At 40.3% G+C, this 27,418-nt stretch overlaps 1 protein-coding gene across 1 annotated transcript; it reads right to left on the bottom strand.

Moving 5' to 3' along the window:
* Positions 1-3,426: 3,426 nt before the first annotated feature.
* msl2b (MSL complex subunit 2b) lies at positions 3,427-14,585 on the bottom strand. The gene is made up of 3 exons (XM_061713646.1): positions 13,562-14,585; positions 7,094-8,613; positions 3,427-4,983 (listed from the first exon to the last, which is right to left on the bottom strand). Exons 1-3 carry the CDS (start codon positions 13,701-13,703, stop codon positions 4,684-4,686), a joined length of 1,962 nt encoding a protein of 653 aa, XP_061569630.1. The 5' UTR covers positions 13,704-14,585; the 3' UTR covers positions 3,427-4,683.
* Between the last annotated feature and the right edge of the window lie 12,833 nt (positions 14,586-27,418).

The following is a 27,418-nucleotide window of genomic DNA, read 5'->3' as shown; positions in this document are numbered from 1 at the left end:
TCCGACCCCTCCGTCTTGTGTTTCACGGGACGTTCAGACTTCAGCGAGTTCCCAATAAATCACAATTTCCTACGATGTGAAGCTTGTAGCCCCGAGCCAGCGGTGCAGAACCCCCCCCCCCCCTCTTCAACTGGGACCATCAGGGACCCTGTTATGTTAAGTGGAGGAGAAGCCTTTCGCAGTGAGGTAGATCTGCGTACGATAACGACAAGTTTCATCAGCCGCATTTCCAGTCCGAACCTCCCGCCGGGCTGTTTAGCTCCATGTCAGATGTGGAGCTGCGAGCTGGTCCGGGGAGACGGCTCGAGTTCCCCGATCGTGTTCCAACGATGTCATTGAGGCCAGATGTGGTGGTGACATCAGCTGTTGCTGGAGGGATACGTGCTCCTAGACGGGTCTACGCTGCTTAGGGTCAACAGGAAAGCCATCAGGAGCTCTCGGCTGGGGCACAAGTCGGTGTCGGGGTCACCTGAGTCAGGGCGTACGCCGATGAACATCACTGAAGATGCAACTCTGACTAAACACACAGTGGATGTCGATCAGTACTGGAGTTGAGGGGGGATGAGGGGGGATGGCATCCCCCCCTAAAATAAAAACGGTCCAAATCATCCCCCCTGTAAAACTGCCATCCCCCCTTTCAATCCCTTATGTCATTTCATCAATGAATGTGGTTTTACTGCTATTTCAACATTTAGAGTCATCACCAGAAAAATAACTTATTTGACAATTTTCACCTGTTTCAAGTAAATTTTCACTTGAAATAAGTAGGAAAATCTGCCAGTGGGACAAGATTTATCTTCTCATTAGAAGCAAAAAAAATTTGTTCCACTGGCAGATTTTTCTACTTATTTTAAGTGAAAATCTACTTGAAACAGGTGAAAAGTGTTGTTTTTTCCAGTGATGAGTCTTGTTTTAAGTGTAATAAGATTTTTTTACTAAAATGGGACTAACTAGAAATAGGACAAATTTTCTTATTTTGAGTTTTTGCAGTGATCCATTTTACTTATCCTGTGAAGGACAGAGTCATATTGATAAGTTCAGAAAACTGTTTTTTATTGTTGTGTTTTGATGTATTTGATGTAAGCCCAGTGGATATTTAAAGCTTACAGAAGGCTGCATTTAACTGCTGCTATGTCATTCCTGCAGTATTTCTGCAGGTGTTTTGGTCAGTGCTATTATTTGTAATATATTATATTATTTGTAATCAGCACAAATTATCTGTCCCCACATGATAAAATCCACCATCCCCCCTGATTTCTTTTTACAACTCGAGTACTGATGTCGATAATAGTTGCTACAAAACTCCTGATCGGTCAGAGATCCTGGTGAGCTTACCTGATACTTGGAGGCAGGTTACGTCCACCCGGAACAGTCGAGAGACGTTAAAAAAATGTATTTTCGTTCAAATCTTTTTTTAAAAAGTTGTCAGAAAGAAGCTGAATGTGAATGTACATAAATGTGCTTGAACATGTTGAAATAAAGACACTGAAAAGAAGCATATTTGAGTATTTGGTTCATAAAGTGGTCGTGATTTGTGAGCAGCAAAGTTTTTGATGACATGGTTGCTATGGGAAAGCTAATTAAGAAGTGCCGGGGAGGTCAGAAGGAGCTGCGCTGTGTCTTTGTAGATTTAGAGGCGATAATGAAGTCTGGGCTGACAGAAAAGTGTGTTGAGAGTCTTACAAGACTGGGATGAGCAGCGGGGCCGCAGCGAGGTGTGCAGTAGGAAATAGGGGGGTTTCAGGTAGAAGTGAGACGGTTGGCCGTGGTGACGGACATGGCATCAGCGTGAGTAAAGGGAGAGGTTTATAAGACCACAGTTAACCCTTTTCCACCAAACCGGTTCCAGGGCTGGTTCTGGGCCAGTGCTGAGTTTGGAACCGGGCTTTCTGTTTCCACTGACAAGCGATACGGTCCACGGAGGTGTGCTACGGGGACCAAGTCTGTATTAGAGCAAATACATTGTTGCAAACGTAGCAACGTAACTGACATTTGCAGTGACGGGTTGTGAAACAACACCAGCCCTGGGACCTGGGACCTGGGACCACCAGCATACAGGACTGTCTCACAAAAATAGAATATTGTGATAAAGTTCTTTATTTTCTGTAATGCAATTAAAAAAACAAAAATGTCATACATTCTGGATTCATTACAAATCAACTGAAATATTGCAAGCCTTTTATTATTTTAATATTGCTGATTTTGGCTTACAGTTTAAGATTAAGATTCCCAGAATATTCAAATTTTTTGAGATAGGATATTTGAGTTTTTCTTAAGCTGTAAGCCATGATCAGCAATATTAAAATAATAAAAGGCTTGCAATATTTGAACATTTACAAAAAAAAAAAAATAATAATAATATTTCAGTTGATCTGTAATGAATCCAGAATGTATGACATTTTTGTTTTTGTAATTGCATTACAGAAAATCACAATAGTCTAATGTTCTGAGACAGTCATGTATGGTTGGAGGTGGCAGAGGTGTACAATTTTTTTTTTTTTTTTGCATATATATTAATGGTTAATACCAATTTTGGTAAAAACCTAAAGCATATACAGTATATGCATTTTAATATATAATCAATTTAATATCAATGTTTTTTTTTTAGAAATGTATATATATATATATATATATATATATATATATATATATATATATATATATATATATATATGATATAATTAATATAAACAAGATTAAGAACGAGTACATCAGAGGAACAACGGCAGTTAGGAGCTTTGGAGACAAAGTTGGAGAGGCGAGATGGTCTGGAAGCATAAAGATGAGAGGATGCTGGAGATTTTTGGATGTGGTGAAAGAAGATATACAGTTGGTTGGTGTGAATGAGGGAAATGCAGAAGACACTAAAAGATGGAACCAGGTGAACTGCTGTGGCGACCCGTAAAAGAAGCCAACCACGCTCTCATTTTAAAGACCTTAAAGCACTATAATCATTTACATTCTTCTCTCACAATTCTGCATCTTGTCAAATCCCTATCTTAGAAAAATGTTTATGTTTTGGATTTATGGTTTAGTGCTAGATACTTACCAGACATAAAACTTGTAGATAAGTGAGATATATAAGGAAAAAGCAATGTCAACAATGAGGTCACAGCCATCTCTATCAGAACTGTGCAATTTCAAAACACAGGCGCCGTTACTCATAATTTAGAAGAAAAATATAGAAAAAACAACCTAAATAAAAGTAATTAATTGTAGCTGTAACCTGTATGGTCAAATTATTCTCACTAGTTAACAGTTTACTATTAATTTTTTCATATTAAATTCATTCCTGCTGGCGTTTACTGAAACATGTAGGTCTTCTCATGCCCTCTAGTGTCCACTGGCGGTACTGCAGCTCCTCAGAAATCAGCTGGAAAAAATAGGGAAATAAATAATCACAGCACACTTATCAACGTTTTGATTTTCTTTCTTTTTGTGGAAATATGTTACAGTTATTTTACAGGTATTTAAATGCCCAGAGGGAGAACAGACAACAGTTCGGAGACACCAGAAACTAACACTAAGAAGATGACGGCAACTAAACCCCAGACAGAACCTGTCCGGACCAGACCCACAAAGTCGGGGGCGAAACTGCTTCCAAAACTCCCGGAGAACCGACGTACGTGAGGAGATCTTTTTTCCAAAAAGTAAAAATACTGCAAATGCTGTTAACGCAAATGGTTTTTAAAACAGAGGAGGAGAGGGATCCAGAACAGAAGACGAGGAACAGAAAAACGCTCTCCTCCTTGGAGTCCTTCGTAGAACCTAGCAGCATGTGTGTAGCTCGCAGAAACCTCAAACGTGGGAGAAACAGCGCACGGCGTCTGCAATCAACCAGAGATTTTAACACACCAAAAAGCAGAAAACGAACACAGTGGTCGTACTGTCGACTGATGAAACAGAAAACCAGGGATATAAGCTTTGTTTTCCTGCAGCCTGTTGGATGTCAAAATTCACTATTTCACTGGTTAAATACAGTACATGTTTAGTTTTATTTTTTTGTGTGCACAAACATCTCAGAATAATATTTGGTGGTCTGACGAGGGCTCACGGAGTATAAACATTCAACAGGCATAATCAAACCTCAGCTGGTGGTAAAATTCACATCCTGACTCCTCAGCTAAGCGTATAAGAAACTATATTTTATTTTTGAATAACGTAGAATTTCTGGCTGAGCAGGTTTTGATAAAATACCTTCTACTTTCTTCGTAGTGTGAAAATATTCTGGTTGAATGCAGATTTGCCCCCCACCCCCCCCCCGCCCTGCATTGGCTTCTATTGGTTTGAATGTAACTTATAAAATACGTCATAAAATGTCTTCATAAATGGAAACGGATACGTCCATGTACAAAAATGTCTTTTATATAAATTACACCAGTCTCTGATGACGATGTCCCCGTTCCTCCCCAAAGCAAACCCTCACACATACACACTCACACACACTCGCACGGAGGCGCGACGGCCGTCCTGCTTTAGCTACACGACTCGCTCCACGCGTGGCCCGGAGTGGGAGGAGACGAGGGAAACTACAGGAACGCTACAACTCTCCCATTCCTCCGGGCACGGTGCAGATCCGGGCGACCCGGGCCGCCGCCCGGCGCTGTAGCTGCCTCGTTCCGGCTCCGCCGCCACGACCCGGTGGTGGAGGGCGGGGGGGAATGTCGGGGGGAGGGGGGGACCTCAACAGTCGAAGCGCATCTCCAGTGAGTCGTCGTAGCCGCGGCTGTCGTGGCCCGCCCCCGACAGGAAGGCGGCGGTGACGGGCGCCCCCGTCGCCGTGGTGACGTTGAGGAGCGTGCCGCCGGGGGAGCTGGTGGCGGGGCCGCGCAGCGCCGCCGCCGTGATACTGGTGAGGTTGATGCCCAGCGTGAGCCGGGTCTGCTCCAGCGCCTTCTCCGGCACGGCGAAGGCCTCCAGCTTCTTCTCGCCGTTGGCCATGTAGGAGTTCTGGCAGCCGCGGCAGATGCAGTCCAGACACGCCTGCAGAGTCACATGATCAGAACGACACAGTCACATGATCAGAACGACAGTCACATGATCAGAACGACAGTCACATGATCAGAACGACAGTCACATGATCAGGGTTCATCAGCAGGGATTTCTCAATTCTAAATCGATTCTCATATTAATTCCTAAAAATCGATTCATATGTCTAAAGATTGATTTTTTTTAAATGTTTTTTTGGGGGGGATTTTTTTTTAATTTTCTTTTATTTATTTATGTATTTTCTTTTTCATCATTACATTACAACTTTTGGTATTTTTTTTGTTTATCCCCGAAAAAGGAATGTTTTGTTGGACACGAGAATAACTGGTGCCATGTTTTTGCCTTTAAATATGTTTAAAGGTATGAAAACATTAAAGTGTTAGGTTATAATTGCATAAATTGTCTATATTTCATTACTTTATATACTGTCTTAGGGCTACATTTGCAAAAAATGCTAAAAACCAAATTCTCAAAAATTTTAAACCAAAATAGACCGAAAATGGAACAAATAAAACGGAATGTGGGAAAAAATAAAACCGATTTCATCGTTTCTGTTTCCTCCCTGGATCTGTTTGGTAATTCTGACCCACATGATGTTTCTGAAAGCAGTTCTATCAGCATTCTGGGAGCTGATTGGTCCTTACAGCATCATTAGCTGCAATACTTGCTGTTTAATCTCAATATAATACTAGTAGTAATATTTTGCATAACTACAGTCATATAATTCATGCAACAGCTCAAAAAAACGTTTTAATAACACTAACCCAAATCAATATCGGAATCGAATCGGATCAAATCTTGATAATCGATTCTGAATCTTAAGAATCGGAATCGAATCGATCCCCAGCCCTAGCAAACACATGTTTATTGACTCGCTCAGAAGTGATCAGCCTCCCAGGAGGAAGTAGCGTGGCGTTGCAGAAATCTACGACTTTCTAAAGTTAGAACAACGACGCCTGGAGTTTCTGACAAACAGGAAGTGACCTGCCAACGTTACGTTGCGTAACGGTTCTGCACATCTGATAACATTTTTACTCAGACGAGAAAACAAGACTTAAAGGAGCTTGAGGCTCCTTTTTAAGAAATGAGACTCTCTAGCGCCACCCTTCACCACGACGGCCGTTGGGGGTACTGCAGCCAACAGTGAAGCCGGCACGGGAGAACGGGGAGAACGTGCATGCAGCGTCATGTGACGTCACATCCGCAGCCCAGCGCGGGAAATTCGGGACCGAATTGCAGCACATTTTGCAGCACACAGCCTGTTCAAGGCAAAGGAGAGATACACTAGAGGGCTCATTCTTTTGGGTTTGGAACGCTTCATCTGACATTATTACTAGAAAACTTAAAACGTATACGGATTTTTCTCATAAATCTTGCCACAATCCGGCCTCAAGCTCCTTTAAGAGAGTTTTTTAACAGAAACCGAGAGTCACATGACACCCTGAAACTAGGGCTGGGCGATATATCGAGATTTTAATATATAGATATATTTTCAAATGCGATATGGTACGACACAATATCGTTTATATCGAGAAAAAAAAAAAAATTATGATTTTGATATAGCTTATTTTGTGACAAATTGACTTGAATGTTTTATTTGAGATTTGCACAAATGTTTTGTTATTTGCACAACTGTCAACCTCAGTGGAAAAGTCTGCCTGTTACTGTCTACACTGTATTAATTGCACAGTGTATTTTAATTTAATTGTTATGCAGGAAAGGGATATTTGTTTTATTTTATTCAAGAAGCATTTTTATTCTATATATGCAGGCAGTTTATTTTTATTTCATTTGTTTCATACATTTTGATATTGTGCAGACCTCTGTTAATAAAGGAACCTGTGTGACATTTGGCACGAGGCTTTGTATTAAAACGGACTGTTTTTTTAAGGGTTTGCCTCAGAAAAAAATGAAGCTAACAGAGATGCTATGCTATAACGCTTTGGGGGAAACCCCAATTAAGACACAGAAAAAATATCGATATATATCGAGTATCGCCATTCAGCTAGAAAATATCGAGATATGACTTTTGGTCCATATCGCCCAGCCCTACCTGAAACACAAACCCGGTCACATGACCCCTGAACCCCGCCCGTGTGCTCACCTTGCGGTTGGAGTAGCAGGGGCAGCGCTGCCCCCTGCAGGTCAGCACCGAGGGGTTCTGCGTGGCTCGGCCGCACTTACAGCCCTTCTTCTCCACGGGCTTCTTGTACAGGGGCTTGGAGGGGCTGGGGGGGTGTGTGAGCGGGTGGGCGTGGGGGTGTGGCGGGACCCGGTCCCGGGGCTGGGCGCGGGGCTTGGGGGCCCCCTGCCGGGCCTTGCTGTACGCCTTCTTGGCGGCGCCGTGGTGCTCCATAGTCTTTTTCAGAGCCTTGCTGGTGACGAACACCGTCTTGCTCACCTTGGGGGGGCCGCCGTTAGGCACCGTCGCTAGGTGGGGGTGGGGGTGGGGGTGGGGGGTGGCTGCTGGGAACTTGGGCTCGTGTTTGGTGGCGGCGGCGGGGCTGGGGTGGGGGGGGGACCCCGCGGCGCCGGCGGCCGGTCCTCTGATAAGGCTGGAGATGGGGAGGGGCTGCACCTTCTCGCTGTCGCTCTCCGAGCGGGAGCGCTTTCGGTGACAGCGGACGGGGGCGCGGGGGGCGACGGCGCTGGGCTGGGGGGGCGGCCTCGCCGAGGGCTGGGGGGGCGGCCTCGCCGAGGGCTGGGGGGGGAACTGCAGGTGGGGGTGGTGTAAGGGCTTCGCCGAGGGCTGCAGGTGAGGCTGGGGGTGAGGCTGGGACTGGGGGGGGCGCGGGCTGTCCTCCGGGGGCAGGGAGGGGGTGAGGCGGGAGGAGTCGGGGCCGGACGGGCAGTGAGAACCGTTCAGTCCCGGCGAGGGGGCGGGGGGGTCCGGGTGGGGTTCCGGATGGGGCTCCGGTTCAGGTGCGGCGTCGGGTTCATTGTCCGTCTCCAGAGTCCTGAGCACCTCCTCCACGCTCAGCAGCAGAGAACCCCCCCCATGTTTGAGGTCCTCGCCGAAGGTGCTGATGTCACAAAGCCCCGCCCCCCCGCCTCCCGTGACGCTCACACATATCGGCATTTCCTCCGAGAAGCCTTCCGGCCTCGCGGCGCCGCAGCCCGCCTCCACGCCGGCGGGCTGCGGCACCTCCGACCCCACCAGACCGTTACAATCGTGGAGTCCGTTCACGGCGGCGGGGCTCTGCTCCCTCGCCACCTCCGTCACCTCCGTCGCCTCCGCCACCAGCGGAGCATCGTCCGACTGAATCACCTCCGAGGTGGACGCGGCGGCGGCGGTCTGCGACGGTGAGGCCGGATCGGAGGCGACTTCTGAGTCCGGTTCGCTCTCCGCCAGCGTCAGGCCCTCGTTGAGGATGGCCTGCAGGTCCGGCGAGTCGCTGGCGGCGCTGGCGACGTGCGGCGCGAGCGGAGACTGAATGATGTAGAGGCAGAGCTTCCTGTAGCAGTGGACGAGCAGGGAGAGCTGCCGGTTCTCCTCGAAGCGGGTGTAGTCCTTGCACCAGCTGCAGGACGGCTTCAGCTGCATCCTCTGACCCTTGCAGCCGCGACAGACGTAGTGCTGACATGAGGAGTTGGTGGGCGCGATGGGGTCCTGCAGCAGGTTACCTGGACCAGAGAGCAGAGGGGAAATATAAACATACCGGATTTTACAGACTACAAGTTGCTCCGGAGTAGAGCTGGGTATCGATTCCAATTCAAGATTCAGAATAGATTATCAGGATTTGATTCAATCCGATATTGATTCGGGTTAGTGTTATTAAGTGTTTTTTGAGCTGTTTTTTTAATTATTGTGAAATAACTAAGAAATAAATAACTCAAATAGGCCTTTCAATATTTATTTAAAGTAATAAAAAGAAAGAAATTGCAACAGTTCATGTAGTAAACTAATCATTTTAGCTTGTCTGATTTATTCTGTCACCAGACACACGCATTTTTCAGGTATTTCATGACAAACCATGTGTCCGATAACAGAAGAACCCAAACAAGCTATAATAAATATAGATAATATGAACTTCATTGAACTAATAACATTTTGAAATTTAAGCTAAAATATCCAGCATTTTCTCGAAAGAAAAGTTCATTTAGTTCAGGAGTTTTCAAAACCAGAGCTTTGTTAACGCTACTGCTACTCTTTGACGCCATGTTCAGTGTTTGATAGTTTCACACCAACGCGCATGTGTGAAATAAATGACGTGACTACTGGGATAAAAGTTCACCGGGCGAAAATGTAATGATGAAAACATTTTTTACAAAAAATAAATAAATAAATAAATAAAAATCGATCTTTAGACATACGAATGATTTTTAGGAATTAATATGAGAATCGATTAGAATAGGAAAATCTACATATCGTATTTTCCAGACTATAAGTCGCTCCGGAATAGGCCTGTTTTGAAAAACAATCAATTTTCCGATTATAAATCGATTCTCATATTAATTCCTAAAAATCGTTTCGTATGCCTAACGATCGATTTTTTTTCATCATTACATTACAACTTTTGGTATTTTTTTGTTTATGCTCAAAAAAGGAATGTTTTGTTGGACACGAGAATAACTGGTGTCATGTTTTTGCCTTTAAATATGTTTAAAGGTATGAAAACATTAAAGTGTTAGGTTATAATTGCATAAATTGTCTATATTTCATTACTTTATATACTGTCTTGGAGTTACATTTGCATAAAATGCTAAAAACCAAATTCTCAAAAATTTAAAACCCGAAAAAGAACATGCAAAATTGAAAAAATTGAAACGTAATGTGTTAAAAAATATAACCGATTTCATGCGTTTGCTGCCCTGGATCAGTTTGGTACTTCACCAACAAGATGTTTCTGAAATCAATTATATCAGCATTCTGCGAGGTGATTGGTCCTTACAGCATCATTAGCTGCCAATACTTGCTGTTGAATCTCAATATAATACCAGTATTAATATGTTGCATAACTACACAGTCATATCATTCATGAAACAGCTCAAAAAACTGTTTTAATAACACTAACCCAAATCGATATCGGAATCGAATCGAATAAAATCTTGATAATCGATTCTGAATCTTAAGAATCGGAATCGATTCTTGACATTTGAATCAATCGCCAGCCCTGCTCCGTAGTACAAGTCGCACCAGCCATAAAATGCATAATAAAGAAGGAAAAAAAACATATATAAAGTCGCACTGGAGTATAAGTTGCATTTTTGGGGGAAATTTATTTTATAAAATTCAACACCAAGAACAGACATGTCATCTTGAAAGGCAATTTAAAATAAAACTAGAATAGAGGCAACAACAGGCTGAATAATTGTACAGTATGCTTACGTTACATGACACAACTGAGAACAAGCCTGGTATCTTGAGATAACATATTAAGAATTATTCAGATAACTATAGCATAAATAACATGAAGTTTACCAAACCATCCGTGTCACTCCAAATAACTAAAATCCAATGAAATCTTCATCATCACTTTTAAACAACTCCGCTAACTCCGGAGGTAGAAGATGCAGCGCTTCCTCCTCAGTTGCAGTTCGCCTTCTTGCGGTTTAGTGTGAAAATAACGTGATATGATATACTGGTAATAATGTGTTAATAATTTCACACATAAGTCGCTCCAGGGTATAAATCGCACCGCCGGCCAAACTATGAAAATAAAATGCGACTTATACTCTGGAAAATATGGTAAATATACTGCAAATCTGACAGGAATGCTGCAGAAAAACACTTAACGGGACCGAGAAACATCAGCACATGCATGGCAATAAAACCCCCATCCAGCCCATAATTATGCCTCTCTGGGTGTCAGAGGAAAGCCGCAATCCTATAATTTATGGCCCAGGTTTTAAAACCATGATTTAGTGTTGTCGACAGCTTCTTATAGCAGCGTGTATTTGTAAACATGAGCTGCGCTTGGCGGCCGGCCAGCCCGAGCGACAGCTGCTCTTTGAGGAGCTTCCTTAGCAACACTGGAGCTTCCTTAGCAACACTGCCTCCTAAAAAGTGCAGCTGGAGCTGGGAGAAGGCAAAAAAAGGAGGGATGAGGATCCATTCATGAGACACAACCACCCCTACACAGCCCGACTGAAAAATCCCACATAGCTGCAGCAAGTCTATATTTAACGTATCCCATGCCTTGCTTTCATGTTTATATATTATTTAGGAAATGGAGGTGGAGGATATCTGTAAGTATGGTAATGCTTTTAAGTTTTCTTATCTCACCATACTATAAATAAGCTCAAAGATACTATAAATATTATATATATACACCCACACACACAAACACACACACACACGTACTGATAACCTGCAAAATGTTAACCTTTGTGCTCAAAATGCAACCTAAATAAACTGAAAAGTGAATTTTATTCACTATCTAATGCAAGGAGACGGATCAAAGATGTCTTCAAAGCCTCGGGTTAATTTCATTTTTAATTTCACATAAAATAAATCATCAACATCAAAGCAGACACCGTAAATGATCTTGCTTCCACAGCTCTCGGTTTTAATTCCTTGGTCCTATTTTATTTTATTTGGGTGAATTTGAGGACGAGGGAAGGGAAACATACGGTGCTTTATATCCAGTAGAGCCAGGACTGTCATTGCCCTGACGCTGCCAACAGCACACAGAGGGGGGTGTGTCTTGATGGGTGTAGCTGAAGCGTATGATGCGTTCACTGCGCTTCGGAACTGGCGCATTTAATCTCATAAACACCGTCAACTGGAGGGACATGATGAGAAAATAAAACTTGTCCGTGATTTGTAATCCTGTCAGACCATAATGATCAGAGGAGAGATCATAAAGAAGCAAGAGCTCTCGGGCAATAGATATATTCCCCGAATTAACATCTCACATCAAAGAGTATGCAATATTTGCATATTAAGGACCCTTATAATAATTTAATACAGTCCACAATTTCTGTCTAATTAGCTCTCATTCATAAACATTAGCAAGATAGTTAGTATCTTAGATCTTTTAAATTAAAAAAACATAAAGAAAACTTAGTAGAAATCTGAATGATGAGTTACTTTATCCTTCCATTAGACAAGAAATATCTTTTAATATCTTCCTGTATATTTATCAGATCTAAAATAATTCATCTTTAGGAACTGTAAAACATTGCAAATTCTGTCTTTGTTAAAAATGTTTGAACCTTATCTTCGTAAAGTGTTTTCGTTCTGCTTTGAAAAGGTCTTAGTAATTCCTAGTAGTCCTGTTTTAATAAACTTTAAATAAAAGTCTGTTATTTTCTCAGAAGACTTTTGCACAATACTTTTCTTTTATTTGTGGTTTTAAGGATTTCCACTTCATGCTTGATGAGACGTTTATTAAGCTTTAGTTTTATACACAACTGTCTCATTCATGATTATGTTTTTTTTTGTATGCTTATGATTTTAAAAACGGCTTCCTCGCTTAATGATCATTATTTACCCGTTCATTTTTAATGGGTCACATGCAACAGTTAAATTGTGATTTTTTACTGCCTGCTCTTGGTTCACTGTATCTGACGACAAACTGGACTGTGCAATAACTTTGTGCAATATTTCACAACACTTATTTCTTTTCTATTCATATAATTCTATTTATGGCACTGCACTTTTTATTGAATATTTTATCTTTTTATCTTTATATGGGTGTTTGGTTTTTGGGATGTTTTATTTGTATATGACAGGGAACCTCTCAAAGGGATTAATAAAGTCGTCTGAATCTGAATCTAAATCTGTCACTATGCAATAATAATAATAATAATCCTCACAATCATATATTGTAACAATGCACCTTTCAATAACCATGTCTACCTCATACTGCTGCACCTTTCACAATAAGAGCTGTCATTTGTCTATTTACTGTACAGTGAGCGAAAATAACAGAGTCAAATTCCCTGTCTTGTTTGACCTGACTTGGCCAAATAAACATGATTCTGATTTATTTGCAGCTACATTCACAACCCTTTATTATTAAGTCTCTTCGCTGCCTCAAGGTTCAGTTATTCTGCTCCTCACCGGTGGAACAAACTTGTGCTTTTTATTATTTTACCTCTTTTCTTATCATTTTATTTCATTCATTTGGTATTTAAGCATACTCTTAAATTAAATACTTTCTGAAAACCCCGAATGAGATGTGTACTTGTGGTACTCTACTCCCGTTACTTTTCAGCAACTTGTGCTTTTTATTATTTCCCCCTCTTTTCTCATAATTGTATTTCATTTTATTTGTTATTTAGTGTCTAATTGTGTCTTGCCGCTTTGAATTACCTTGTGTTGAATTGTGCTATATGAATAAACTTGGTCATGTGTTATTTCTTTATTTTACTGTAATATTTTTATAACCCCAGTAACTGAAACAATCCTTTGCAGCTTCTCAAATGAATAAGGTTTGTTTACTCCCACAGAGCCTACTCTGGATGTTGATATTTCCGACAGCACTTGAAGTGGTCATTAGTGAAGGCACGTTAGCGCAACCCAGTTCAAAACACACTTTTTGTACAGGGATGTCTTTACTGATTAAGAAAATAATAAAAAATAAAACAAAAAGCCCCCAGAGACTAGGAGAGGCCGGTCTCTTACCGCAGACCAGGCAGGACAGCGACTGCCTGAAGAAGGGCAGCAGCCTGCAGAGCTCCGCCAGGGCCCGGTGGTCTCGGGGGTCGCACTGCAGCACGGACCGGCTGGCAGACACGTACAGAGAAGTGGCGTTGACCGGGTTCATCTCCGCTGCTCCGGTCCGTCACGGTGTGTTTAAAACGCAAAAAACCTCAACAAATCCGACATATGTGGCAGCAGACACACATGCAGCAATTCACCCTACACATCCCACAGTCATATCCACTCCATCCCCGTGCGTGCTGGTCTTTTTCAAAGCAAAATCAGCCTTTTTGGATGTGCAAAAGCATGCAAATAGAAATCACGGTGTCTCCACATCAGTGTGGACGTCCATGGTGGTTGTAACTCCGGGACTCTTGCAGGGGCTGTGGTGACGACGTGATCCGGCTCCAGGAGAGGCTCCCCCGGTCCACATGCATGCCTGTCCCCGGCCCGGCTGTGCTGCTACACGGTGCATGGATCCCCCCGCCCCGGGGCGCCCCGGGTCTGTGTCACTGCAGCCTGGCTGTGTTATTGTTACAGATTCATGGCGGCTGGGAAACACGGGCCACGGTGTGAAATCGTCCTCTTGGTTAAAAAAAAAACCCTGCAGCTTCACATCAATGGGGGGGGGAATAAAAAGAGATGCCCCGATTGTTAAGGGAAAAATAGTTTCGAGGGTCCCCGTTTTCTGTAATCTGCAAAGCGGAAGGCGTGAGCGGAAGCACCGGTCTTTCCTGAAAGCGCTCGCCGCCTCAGGTGCACCGGAGGGCGGGCTACGGACGCAGGCCGCCGGCCACTTCGCGGGATTAGCGGGAGTATTTCGTTGTCGGCGTTTGGCTTCGGTGGAAATGTAGCGGGAAATGGTGGATTTTGCCCGAAATTGAGATTTGGAGCAGCTTTTCGTGGATTTTTCGTAATTATTTCACTAATTTTGATTGTTGCTATCGTTAGCCGCGGTGTTTTCCTCAGACGTCCCGCTTCTTCTCCACACGCCCACTGGGGGGCGCTGCCGGCCCGCTCTCGCGAGAACACGCAGCAACTTACACAAGCATAGGAAGAAATGAGGGAATCAAAACATCAACAGAACGAAGACTAGGGGTGAAAAAACGTTATAATCAGTACTCGAGTTGCAAAAAAAAAATCAGGGGGGATGGTGGATTTTATCATATGGGAACAGATAATTTGTGCTGATTACAAATAATATATTTATTACACATAATAGCACTGACCAAAACACCTGCAGAAATACTGCAGGAATGACATAGCAGCAGTTAAATGCAGCCTTCTGTAAGCTTTAAATATCCACTGGGCTTACATCAAATACATCAAAACACAACAATAAAAAACTGTTTTCTGAACTTATCAATATGACTCTGTCCTTCACAGGATAAGTAAAATGGATCACTGCAAAAACTCAAAATCTTAACAAGAATATTTGTCTTATTTCTAGTTAAAATGTCTCATTTTAGTAAAAAAAAATCTCATTACACTTAAAACAAGACTCATTACTGAAAAAAATGTCACCTGTTTCAAGTAGATTTTCACTTGAAATAAGTAGAAAAATCTGCCAGTGGAACAAGATTGTGTTGCTTGTAATAAGAAGATAAATCTTGTCCCACTGGCAGATTTTCCGGCTTATTTCAAGTTTTTCTGGTGATGACTCTAAATGTTGAAATAGCAGTAATACCACATTCATTGATGAAATGACATAAGGGATGGAAAGAGGGGATGGCAGTTTTACAGGGGGGATGATTTGGACCTTTTTATATTCCCCCCTCACCCCCCCTCAACTCCAGTACTGGTTATAATGGATAATGAATAACGATATAAAAAAAAAATATGTGTGTGTGTGTATATATATATATATATATATATATATATATATATATATATATATATATATATATATATATATATATATATATATATATATATATATACACACACACAACTGTTGTGTCACAACATGTGCAATATCTGTCTACCTCATACACATCCTACCTGCTTTTTTGCACTGTTTTTCTTTCTTTCCCGTACTGCACTACTTTTTTATTTTTCATTCCAATATATATACTGTTTATATTTTGTAATGATACATTTTTTACTTTTTTTTTTTTTACCCTTTCCCTGCATGTGTGTGTTGAGTGTACTGTTGCTGCACAAAGGAAATTTCCCCATTGAGGGAGAAATAAAGGAAAATCTTATCAAATAGATAGATAGATAGATAGATAGATAGATAGATAGATAGATAGATAGATAGATAGATAGATAGATAGATAGATAGATAGATAGATAGATAGATAGATAGATAGATAGATAGATAGATAGATAGATAGATAGATAGATAGATAGATAGATAGATAGATAGATAGATAGATAGATAGATTTTCAAAGTGGTTGAAAGCCAGCATGTAAGTTATATCAGTGTATCAAGAGGAAACTTTTAGATATTCAGCTTAGCTAAAGCAACTACTACTGATTACAGATCATGACAAGAAAAAAAGGAACTTCTTTGTAGTGATGTTCCTTTCCAAGCTATAATTTAGTAAAGTGTAATAAAACTTAAAACTGATAGATAGATAGATAGATAGATAGATAGATAGATAGATAGATAGATAGATAGATAGATAGATAGATAGATAGATAGATAGATAGATAGATAGATAGATAGATAGATAGATAGATAGATAGATAGATAGATAGATAGATAGATAGATAGATAGATAGATAGATAGATAGATAGATAGATAATAATAATAATAATAATAATTCATTTTATTTGGAGGCGCCTTTCACGACACCCAAGGTCACCTTACAGAATAAAAACACAGGAAATACAAAAAAAATACAATAAACATCCATACAAGTAACAAAACAAATAATATAACAGTAGACAAACAAACTGGTGGGAAGTAGTGCGTGATGTCCGGTTATAGTGAATGGGCAAGTTTGAACAGGTGGGTTTTGAGTTGTGTTTTGAATGTGGTGATGGAGTCTATTTGTTTTATGTGTGGGGGGAGGGAGTTCCAGAGTCTGGGTGCCGTGCAGCTGAAAGCTCGGGCACCCATGGTGCTAAGGTGTGAGGTGGGAGTGTAAAGGAGTCCAGCAGAGGTTGAGCGGAGGGTGCGGGAGGGGGTGTAATCTTGCAATAGGTCACAGAGGTAAGTGGGGGCTAGGTTGTGAAGGGCTTTGTGGGTGAGGAGGAGGTTTTTGTAAATGATACGGTATTGGACTGGGAGCCAGTGGAGTTGGATGAGGACGGGGGTGATGTGATCAGATGACTTGGTGCGGGTGATGATCTGGGCGGCCGAGTTCTGTATGAGTTGCAGTTTGTCGGTGAGTTTGGTTGGGAGGCCAGTGAGGAGGGCGTTGCAGTAATCAATACGGGATGTGATGAATGAGTGGACCAGGATTTCTGTGCTGGATTGGGACAGTGCTGGACGGAGTCTGGAGATGTTGCGGAGGTGAAAGAATGCAGTCCGGGTGATGTTGTAAATGTGAGGTGCAAATGAAAGTGTGCTGTCCAAAATGACGCCGAGGCTCTTGACGTGGGGGGAAAAGGGTACCGGAAAGCCGTCGATGATGATGGGAAGGGCGGGAGAGGGTTGTGACTTGGTGAGGGTGGATTTGGAGCCGATGAGATAGATAGATAGATAGATAGATAGATAGATAGATAGATAGATAGATAGATAGATAGATAGATAGATAGATAGATAGATAGATAGATAGATAGATAGATAGATAGATAGATAGATAGATAGATAGATAGATAGATAGATAGATAGACTGTTTGTAGTTAAGTCAGACTGACTTGGTTTATTTAATTTGGTAACACTTACTGTACAAAAGTCAAGATCATTATACTTGCTACTTTAAGTTTAAGTAACTTCGCAAAATTAAATAAATACAAGTATTGAGTTAAGTCAGACTAACTTGAAGATCAAGTTCATTATACTTTTTATTTTTAAGTTACAACTTCACAAAGTTAAGTAAATACAATTTAGTTTAAAGTAAACTTAACAAGTAACTATGCAGTAAACATGACTTATGATCATTAGTTATACATACTTACCTTTTTAAGTGCAATTGGTTTCCTAGATTCTTTAAGTAAGCTCAACTTGTCAGATCTTAGGGTGATATATAAATATATATATATATATATATATATATATATATATATATATATATATATATATATATATACACACACATATAATTCTTTATTTTATTATTTTCATTGAAAAAAGGTCAAAGATATGATCGGCTCCTGTTTATGCATGAAATGAAAAGTTGTTTCTACCAAACTCCATTTATTTAGGTTTGTTTAGTAATTTCCTATTTAAATGAGTGTTAATTACCAACTTGTTCTCTAAAACTTTTATATTTTTGCATTTTTGATTGAAAAATCTTAACATTTTCACTAAGAACACCAAGACCGGGACCCCATTTATGTAGACCTGGCATTAACATGCCTTCTGAGATATCCAATCACAAGTGGTTCTTGGTGCTTACATTCACACTTGGCATACTGTCCACCAAAATGCACCTTGAAAGATTGAATCTGACCTTCCTGCTCCATATGCAAATAAAAAGGAGAGCCTTGTGCAATTAACAAACACAAAACTCCCTCACTACACACCAAATGTGTTATTATTTTTAAATGCAGGTGCAGTGGCTGGAGATAACTATCCCTGAAAAATAAAGAAAAGAGGAGAATGTGGGCTCAAGTGTCCCAGATTAACTTCAGCTGTGTCCTGAGTTGAACATGCATTAGTACTGGCCACTTATGATCGGATATCCTTGAACGCATTTTAATAGCAGGTCCGAACAGGGTCAATTAATCTGTCACCACAACTGACCCATCTAATCAATTAATTGTAGCAGTGCCAATCAAACTTTAATTCAACTTGTGTTTCTTGTACTAAGGAAAAAATTGTTCCGATGCCATTTTTTTATCATCCAAAAAAGAAAAACCTGTCAGAACAAATTTTCTTAAGATTTGATCCAGAAGTGGAGCTCAGGAGAACGAGAAAGTTCTTTGATGCATTAAATTAGAAATCGGTCTCAACTCAGATGACGTTTTCAGAGCATCCCTGTAGGTGGAATAATTCAACTCTGTTTTTAATTTGACACATTGTGACTAAAGAGTAAACTAAAGATGATGAAGAGAGAGATTAGAGCCCCGCAGGTGCACTAATAGATGTTAACTGTGTTTGCATCACACATTTCTCATGGGTGTGTCTTTCTGCGAGTATGGGATGGCAGCTATTTTTGATAAGTTAACATAGTCATACTTCCACGTTGACTCATGTCTTACATGCTTCCACCTCACATGTTCATCCTGCTAGTGCTCACGCAGCAGCTTGCAGCATTTTTTCAGTTATTTCTATAACCCAAGCCAAAATTGTCATTGCTGAAACGGCCATTAAAGGAATTCATGTTCATTTTATACCTGCTGGGCTTCAGCACGGTTTTATTATATTTATCTTTATATTTTGGATATAAGATGAACAATTTAGACCGCTCCATCCATCAATCCACTCGTGCACACTGAGAGGAGCTGGTTAAGGTTAAAACAAATAAATTATCTCATCTCAGCGTTAAACTGTAACCCCGATTTGACTTTTGATAAGTCATCTGTTCAGTGAAAACAGTAACCATGGGAGTAAGAATGTCACAATACCATTGTTAATCCATAAAAGGAGAATAAAGGGAAATTTGGACCATGACACCATAAATTGTATTAATCATTAGTTGTAGTAGGAGTAGTAGTATTAAATGATTAATAATTAGCATAAAGAAGATCTTTTATTTTGCAGAACTGTGGTGGGCCGATGACCCGTCCAGGGTGTACTCCTGCCTTTAGCCCCATGAGAGCTGGAAGAGACGCCAGCAGATCCCGTGGCCCTGAATAGGAACGATTAGCATTGATGATGGACGGATGGATGATTGTACAATAAAATGTTATCAATAAACATCATGAATAAACTTTCACAACCAGCCCAATCTCTGGAGGAAGTCAGGCCGACGTGGACGAGGAAGGCGGTTTTCATGCGCACACATGTGAGTAATTCCTCTTTTATGGTTTTCAGCGTTTATCTGGAAGTAGTGACTGTTTCTGAGGGTCGTTATGGAAACAGAGGATGTTAAAAATATGTTGCTGGTCTGTAGTTTTATTCTTAGAGTGTGTCTCAGCAGGGCTTTTGGGTGATTCCCCGTCCGTCTCACATGCAGCAGCGGCAGGATAAAAATGAACCGTGTGTTAATCAGGTAACGAGGACACACAGTGACGTCTGTGTTATATGTTCATAAAGTGCACGTGGTACTTTGTAGTGGCACAGATTCCCTTCCTGTGACTTTGTGAGAGCAAATTGCTCAGTATCACCTGATTTAAAATAAACTACCATAAAGTTTGTCTGTATTTTCTGCTGATAAGAACAAACACAAGCCGTAAAACTGTGTCCTCTGTCGCCCTTAAGTTAAAATCCTGCGTCCACAAAGAGGAAAATACAGGCATATATGTGATTTCTTCTCAAGCACGTTTAGAAAATAAAGAATTATTAAAGAGAAAAACAGTCTACAGAAAAGTTTTGGACATTACATCTTAAATCTTAGATAAATGCAGCCTCAAACGAACAACTTTCATTATTATTTTATAACGAAAGCTCAGGTCAAGTGCTGGAAAAACTAAATCCACCCTCACTGCTGGATTGAGAGAGGACGGCTGATCACATGCACTTGATGAGGTGATCATCAGAAGGTGAGAAACGCTATAAAGAGCATAAGTGTTGGCGTTCAGGTGTGTATTATCAAAATGCTAAGGAGGAATGATATCAGCAATGATCTTAGAGAAGCATCTGCTGCCACAAGTCAATGCTGGAAGGTTTATCAGACCAGCAAAACTGCATCAGAATGAAGAGGATAAAGGTTTTACAAGGCCCTTTTCAAAGTCAAGACCTCAACCTAATGGGTAAGGCACTGGCCTCCTATACCAGGGATTGTGGGTTTGATGTCCCCCTAGGTTGGCTATGTTTAAAAATGTTCAATGTAAAACTGAGTTTAAACCTTCAGATCCAAATTTCAGAACAGCCAGATTTTGTAGGGAGCGGTTGTCTAGTGGCTACAGAGGTGGACTTGGGTCTGACTACCAACCAAGATGGACCACCTTGGGCCCCTGAGCAAGGCCCTTAACCCTAATTGCTCCCTGGGTGAAATGTTATGTTTATTCTCTCAGATGTAAGTTGCTTTGGATAAAAGCGTCTGCTAAATGACAGTAATAAAGTAATAAAGAACAGTGGGCCAGAAATTCATCACGATAACACGAGAGACTGATTACATCAGAGTAAAATCACTTTAGCTCGTCCAGAACATGGTTTCACTGGCTGTTAAATCCTGGGGAGTATTTAGTTACTCACTTCTGCAGCCTTATTGTTACAGAAAAGAAATAATGACCCTGTAATTTGTCCTGTCTTGCTTTTCATCTGCTGTTGCGTCTTTTCATAACTACATCGAGGTCGGCTGATGCCTCTCCATCGCTGTCGAGGACTTTAGGCTGAGGGAACGAATCTGGGGCAAAGTTCACAGACGTACTTACTCACACACACATGCAAACAGACACCAACACGTGCACACAACTATAAACAACAGCCTTCTTTGGCTTCTTTCAAACGTGGATCATTGACAAATCTTGACTCTTGAGCTTTCCCAACTTGAAGACTTGTTACGTGATATAAATATATATAAATATAGATATAAAAAGATTTAGTGGGAATGAAAAAAAGATTTTCAAATGGGTTGAAAGGCAGCGGGTAAATTATATCAGTGTATCAAAAGGAGACTTGTAGATATTCAGGTTAGCTAAAGCAACTACTACTGATTACAGATCATGACAAGAAAAATAAAGGAACTTGCTTCCCCAACTTGAAGAATGGTTACTTACATTCATGCTAAAAGTGTACGTGCGCACAAAAAAATCCTGATTTATAAAACCGTGTGCACGCACACCTGCACGCAATGTTCTCTTTATAAATCACAGTCCACCTAGAAGGTTGCGCAGGTGAATTTGCCTCATATCCCGCCCTCTACACGCCCACTTTCTACCATGAATGGTCAATGCAAAGTACTTCATGACTGTGTTTGCATATAAATGAGCCTGCTGATCACGTGCAGCGCCTGCCTGCAGTCTGTTTCCTACACTGCTGTGCGTCAGGATGAATGAGACATGTGTGGAGCCAGGCCACCGTGCCACTAAATTTGTCAGAACCATGTTTGAGGCACAAATGACTTATACATTTATTGAATGCGAATTTTTACGGTTCACATAGACAAATTCATTTTCGCTCGGAGCCCTTATAGCAATGTGAGTGCTGGTAGACCCGCCTATTCCGGCGGGTCGGTCTGTCTAACACTGGACCCAGTTCAGCACATAGATCCAACTGCACTGCTCTAGGGAATCGAAATCGGCTTATTAGCCAGTCATCATCATGGGCCAGGAAATCTTCATGGTCCCTAAATACTCTCTCCATACTGATCCTGCCATTTACGTGATCCTCAAGCAGTGCCAGCGCATCCATTGTGCAACATTACGCACGGCTGTCACCACACAATTTATATTCTTACTCAGCAATTGGACTGATTGTTACACACCTTGTCACGATAAATAATCAATCTGGTGCTATTCACCACTCCATACCATTTGAAGATGGAAGTATGATATATGAACGTAGTACCTACTGCAAATACAGGCGTAATGGTTCACTCACGGAACACATAGATCTATAACACTGCTGGCTTGGGTGTACATGGATCTATAAGTCTGATATGTGATGACCAGAGGTGTCAAAAGTCATTACTCAGGTAAAAGTATAGATACTAGAGTTTAAAAATACTCCTGTAGAAGTTGAAGTATCAACTCAAGTTTTTTACTCAAGTAAAAGTATAAAAGTACTGGTTTCAAAACTACTTAAAGTATAAAATTAAAAGTAATGTAAGGGGGAAAAAAGCCATTAAGGACAAAAGCTATTGAAAATGAATGCATCTTAGCATAATGCAAATATATTAAAGGACCATATATGTGTACTATTGAGCATTAACATGTGTTTCAGAGAGCAGGAGATATGATGACTAGTTGCCTATAAGTATTGTAATGGTGCAAAAAGTCAAACTTCAGAGGCATGTTAACATTTATCCTAACCTTTATTGGAATGTACATCCAAGTTTAGTTGCAGGAATCTGAGGGAACGGATGTAAGAACAAAACTGGACAAGAACATCTGTGCCACAACTACAACCAAACTCTATCCGGATGGAGCAATTTAACTAGATAGTTTTTTTTTATGGCCGAAATTAAATAGAGTAACGAGGATGTTTTTAAAATGTAAGGAGTAAAAAGTACAGATAATTGCGTGGAAAATGTAAGGAGTAAAAGTGAAAAGTCGTCTAAAAAATAATTACTCCAGTGAAGTATAGATAACCAAAATCTCTACTTAAGTAAGGTAACAAAGTATTTGTACTTCGTTACTTGACACCTCTGGAGATGACATTAAAAGTATGACATGAATCTGGCTTCATTTCACCACCTCACCTCCTGCGTCGCCAGTTCCCCATATTTTCAAAATGTTTGTGCGCTAGGATCAACGTTTGCATAGAGATACGCACATTTTCCCGTTAAGTTTATTTTTTATAAATCCCAACCTTTGCGTAGAAGATGGCGTGCGCATCTTTTAAGCCCTGTTTTGTGCGCACGCAAGCTTTATAAATGAGGCGAGGTTTTTAAAAAACCTACTTAAATGTTTTCTGTCTTTTCATGTTTGACTAAAAAATAAAACAACAACAAAAAAACTGTGATGGTGTACACATCTTCTGTTCCCCGTGTTAATAATAAAGTGAGTGGGAAACCCTCAGAAACTGTGTTTGAGGTGGTTTAAACTGGTTACAGCAGTCATAAGAACTACGAGGGGCCAGATATGTCCCAGAGTTCCTGAACTGGGTCACACTCGGGTTCTGGCGTGTGCTGTATGGGCCGGATCTGGCCCAAATGTCACCCGCTGCAGGTGACCTGGGATATGATCAGTGCCATTAATGCCATGTGTGGAGTAGTGCACACTAAACATGACATAATCTCAGGTGCCACGATGGACATAAACATATATGGACATGAAGCATGAACTCTGCATGTGAGTCTTCATGAGTGTTCGTCTAGTCAGCGCGTCGGAGGTGATTTCCATTCAAGACGTGTTTCATTCAAGCACTTCCTCTTTTCTGCGTGCAGGCCAGATATAAACGCTGGAGCCGGCTCGGGTCCTTCATCACACTCTGGGAACTCACTTCACAGCCTTCTACAGATCCAGAGAGAGGTTTTGGTGCCGTGCAATCGTTGGAACATGTGGACCTGTGTCTCCGTCAGCCGTTGGATCTGTCTGCTCAGCCTGGCTGCCGTCATGTCCCTCTCAATATCACGAGGTAAGCATGAACCCAACAACTCAGCACATGCTTGCAGGGAAATTAATTTAAGTCATTTTTAATGATTATTGTGATAAGAAATGCACGTTTTTTTTTTTAAGTATGAATGATTAAGTATCTTGAATTTGAAACTTATTTTAGTTCTGAATTATAATAGACTGGTAAGTTTAAACGCCTTTTTACCACCCCAGAGGATGTGAACACGTCCTGTAATAGCACTTTTAATTGATTGATTGAAATCTTTATTTCGAGCATACATTAAAAAAAAACAATTACACAAAACAACAAAAAAAGAATAAACAGTCATTAAACAAAATCAAAGGGAAATTAACCTTCATGCTTGAAAAGGAGTAGGACGAAGTAAAAAACTTATGAGGTCCTACCCCTTGTTTCTATTTCAATTTTGCTTGAAAATAAAAATAAGAAAAAAATATAACAGCAAGCTTTACTACTTTATCCCCCAAAAATTATACCTGTTGAAAATAGTACAGCACTTCATTGCAATATTATACCTCAGCCTTATAAATATAAATATACTTGAGCATTATAAATATTATACCTGAGCTTTATCAATAAAATGTTATACCAGAGCAAATATATATATATATATATATATATATATATATATATATATATATATATATATATATATATATATATATATATATATATATATATTATATATATATATTTTTTGTTTGTAGTTCTACACGACTGTAATTTAAAATTAATGTTCCCTTAATTCATATCTCCCACATTTGCTGTATTTGTCCGGGTAAAGAGTTATTTCTGGCTTTGTATATTATGTGTGCAGTCCAATATTTTGAGCCACTAGGGGCGCCCTCTGTCATGTTAATGCCAGCAGTTTGTGATAAACTGCCTCCCTGTGGCCAGAGGTGGTACTGCTACATGGAAAGGCTTTAATACAGTCCGAGGTTTCAGAGCAAAGAATGATTCTCTCAGGGCATCTGTAACCATAGCAACGGCATCCCTGACACTGTTTTCCTCTCTCTCCCTGTTGGGACGGTGCAGTGGACTCCAACAATCCGTATGTAGCGCTGGAATGCTGCGACAAGATCAGCGAGAGAGGCTTCAGGAGGATCGCTCAGTGTTTCGAGCAGGAGCCGCGGCCGAACTGCAACATCCACGCCTTCCTGTAAGTGCAGGTCCCCGCCAGGTTCACGCTGCTCCCGGCCTGCTTCACCGGCCCCCGGAGTCGAAATGGAAGCTTTAATAATCAGCTTTATTTGTCTTGTGTCTCTGATCTAAGGATTATAAACAAGAAGGGCAGGAGGCAGTGCATCAATGCAACCTCACAGTGGATCCACGCCAAGTTGGACAAGGTGAGCATGACGTCACATTTAAGGAAACTTATAATAATAATAATAATAGTAATAATAATATTAATAATAATAATAATAACAACAACAACAATAATAATAATAATAATAATAATAATAATAATAATAATAATAATATAATAATAATAATAATAATAATAATAATAATAATAATAATAATAATAATAATGATTATTATTATTATTACTATTATTATTATTATTATTATTATTAGTAGTAGTAGTAGTAGTAGTAGTAGTAGTAGTAGTAGTACTAGTAGTAGTAGTAGTATTAGTTGTAGTAGTAGTAGTAGTTGTTGTAGTAGTAGTAGTATTCAGTGCAGGAAATCATGTTGTAGTAAAATTGCAAGTTTAAAGAAACTAAACTATTTTGGTGTTTCAAGAATTTTTTAAACTTTTTGAAATACAATCTAAATGTTATGTTCCTGTTTAAATGTGTTTAAATGAATTAGTTGGATATTTCCTTTAGTTATTAGTTATTTTTACCCTCTCAAACATTTTGACTTTTTTTTTATCTTGCAAACTTCTCAAGAAAATGCCAGATGGTTGAATGTGGCACAAAATAAATAAAATATTCAGTCTTTAGATGCGCCTGAGGAGTGATTTAACAGCAAATAGAAAGACCATGTTTTGACTGACGTGTTTCCCATCCTCTCCCTCTCTCTCGTCCTCTTTTCCTTGCAGGGAGAGCTGGAGTGTCCTCCCGTCTTATCGTTACAGTCAAGTCCGAGGAGCTGATGAAGTGTGAGAGAAAAGAAGAACCAAGAAAAGCCACCACTGATTAACTATTTATTTATTTTACATAGAGAATGTATTTAAACGTACTTTATTTTTTCATTTTGTCAAAAAACTGTTATTTTCTAATTTATTTGATTCTGAGATTGTTGCCAGTTTCAGTAAGTTTTCTCTTTGTAACCTCGGAGCCAGAAATACACATTAAATTTGTTTTAAGAGTGTGCGGAAGTCTTGTGTTTTTCCATGACTCACTGTCTGATTTCCTTCAGACGCAACTAGGACGAAAAGACGCCACGGTGAATGAAGGCAGTGACCAATATTCAGACTTAATGTTATAAAAACGCTCCTCAAGTCATACAATACTACAATAACACTGCAGAAAATGGATCGATGGATGGATAAATATAGATTGTACATCCAAAATACTGATTAATAATGCATTAATTAGAAGGTTCCACACAGTAAACATTATTAAGAGACCTTATATGGCTTTTTAGGGGAATTAAGATATTTAAGTTTTTAGATGTTTTGAAATTGGGGTTAGTTAAAGCTATGGGTGGATGGATCATGACACATAGGGCCTTGGACCATTCAAACAAAACAACACAAAGAGATAAAAAACATCCCATTTCATTAGAGATTCAAGTCTAAAGTGCTGAAAACACTCTGGACACACCTTTCTTTACAAGAAATAGTGTGGATTAAGTCTTTACCTGTCAGGACGGGTAACTAATGCAGCAGTCTTGGTGGTAGAACCACGACTAATGCTTCAAAAATGATAAAAGTTTTGTCAGAATACTTTGATTTTAATGATTTCAGCTGCAGTATTGTGATTGTGCAGGTGTGGTTAGGAAGTCCATCCAGATGTTTGAGCATGCGCAGTGCAGTGCACAGCTGGAAAAGGTCTGAATATTCCTTCCAACATAACAAACATACATTTAAGGCACCTGCATATTAATAAAACATCAACCGTGATTATCAACAAGTGGAAAAACGAAGAAAGTGCCCAAGATTCACTTTAGAAAAGAGGTTTGACGGAGCCGGCTGGAAACTGAACCCGTGTTTGAACTAAAGCGCCTTTGACTACTTTGTAATAAAATGGGGAAAAACAAGTCCACCCATACTAGGACCTGAGTAGAGGAGCAGAGGTGTCAAGTAACGAAGTACAAATACTTCGTTACCTTACTTAAGTAGAAATTTTGGTTATCTATACTTCACTGGAGTAATTATTTTTCAGACGACTTTTTACTTTTAATCCTTACATTTTCACGGAATTATCTGTAC

This window comes from Cololabis saira, chromosome 22, assembly GCF_033807715.1.
Source record: "Cololabis saira isolate AMF1-May2022 chromosome 22, fColSai1.1, whole genome shotgun sequence".
Taxonomy (NCBI): Eukaryota; Metazoa; Chordata; class Actinopteri; order Beloniformes; family Belonidae; genus Cololabis; species Cololabis saira.
Note: the sequence above shows the minus strand (reverse complement) of the source record. Positions and strands in the feature narration are given on the sequence as shown.

Bases quoted from the DNA above. Each gene is read 5' to 3' on its own strand.
- msl2b (XM_061713646.1), bottom strand. From the start codon at position 13,703: ATGAACCCGGTCAACGCCACTTCTCTGTACGTGTCTGCCAGCCGGTCC. The intron at 8,614-13,561 runs GTAAGAGACCGG...TCTCTGGTCCAG, and splicing joins GCTGTCCTGCCTGGTCTGCG to GTAACCTGCTGCAGGACCCC. The intron at 4,984-7,093 runs GTGAGCACACGG...GTGACTCTGCAG, and splicing joins CCTGCTACTCCAACCGCAAG to GCGTGTCTGGACTGCATCTG.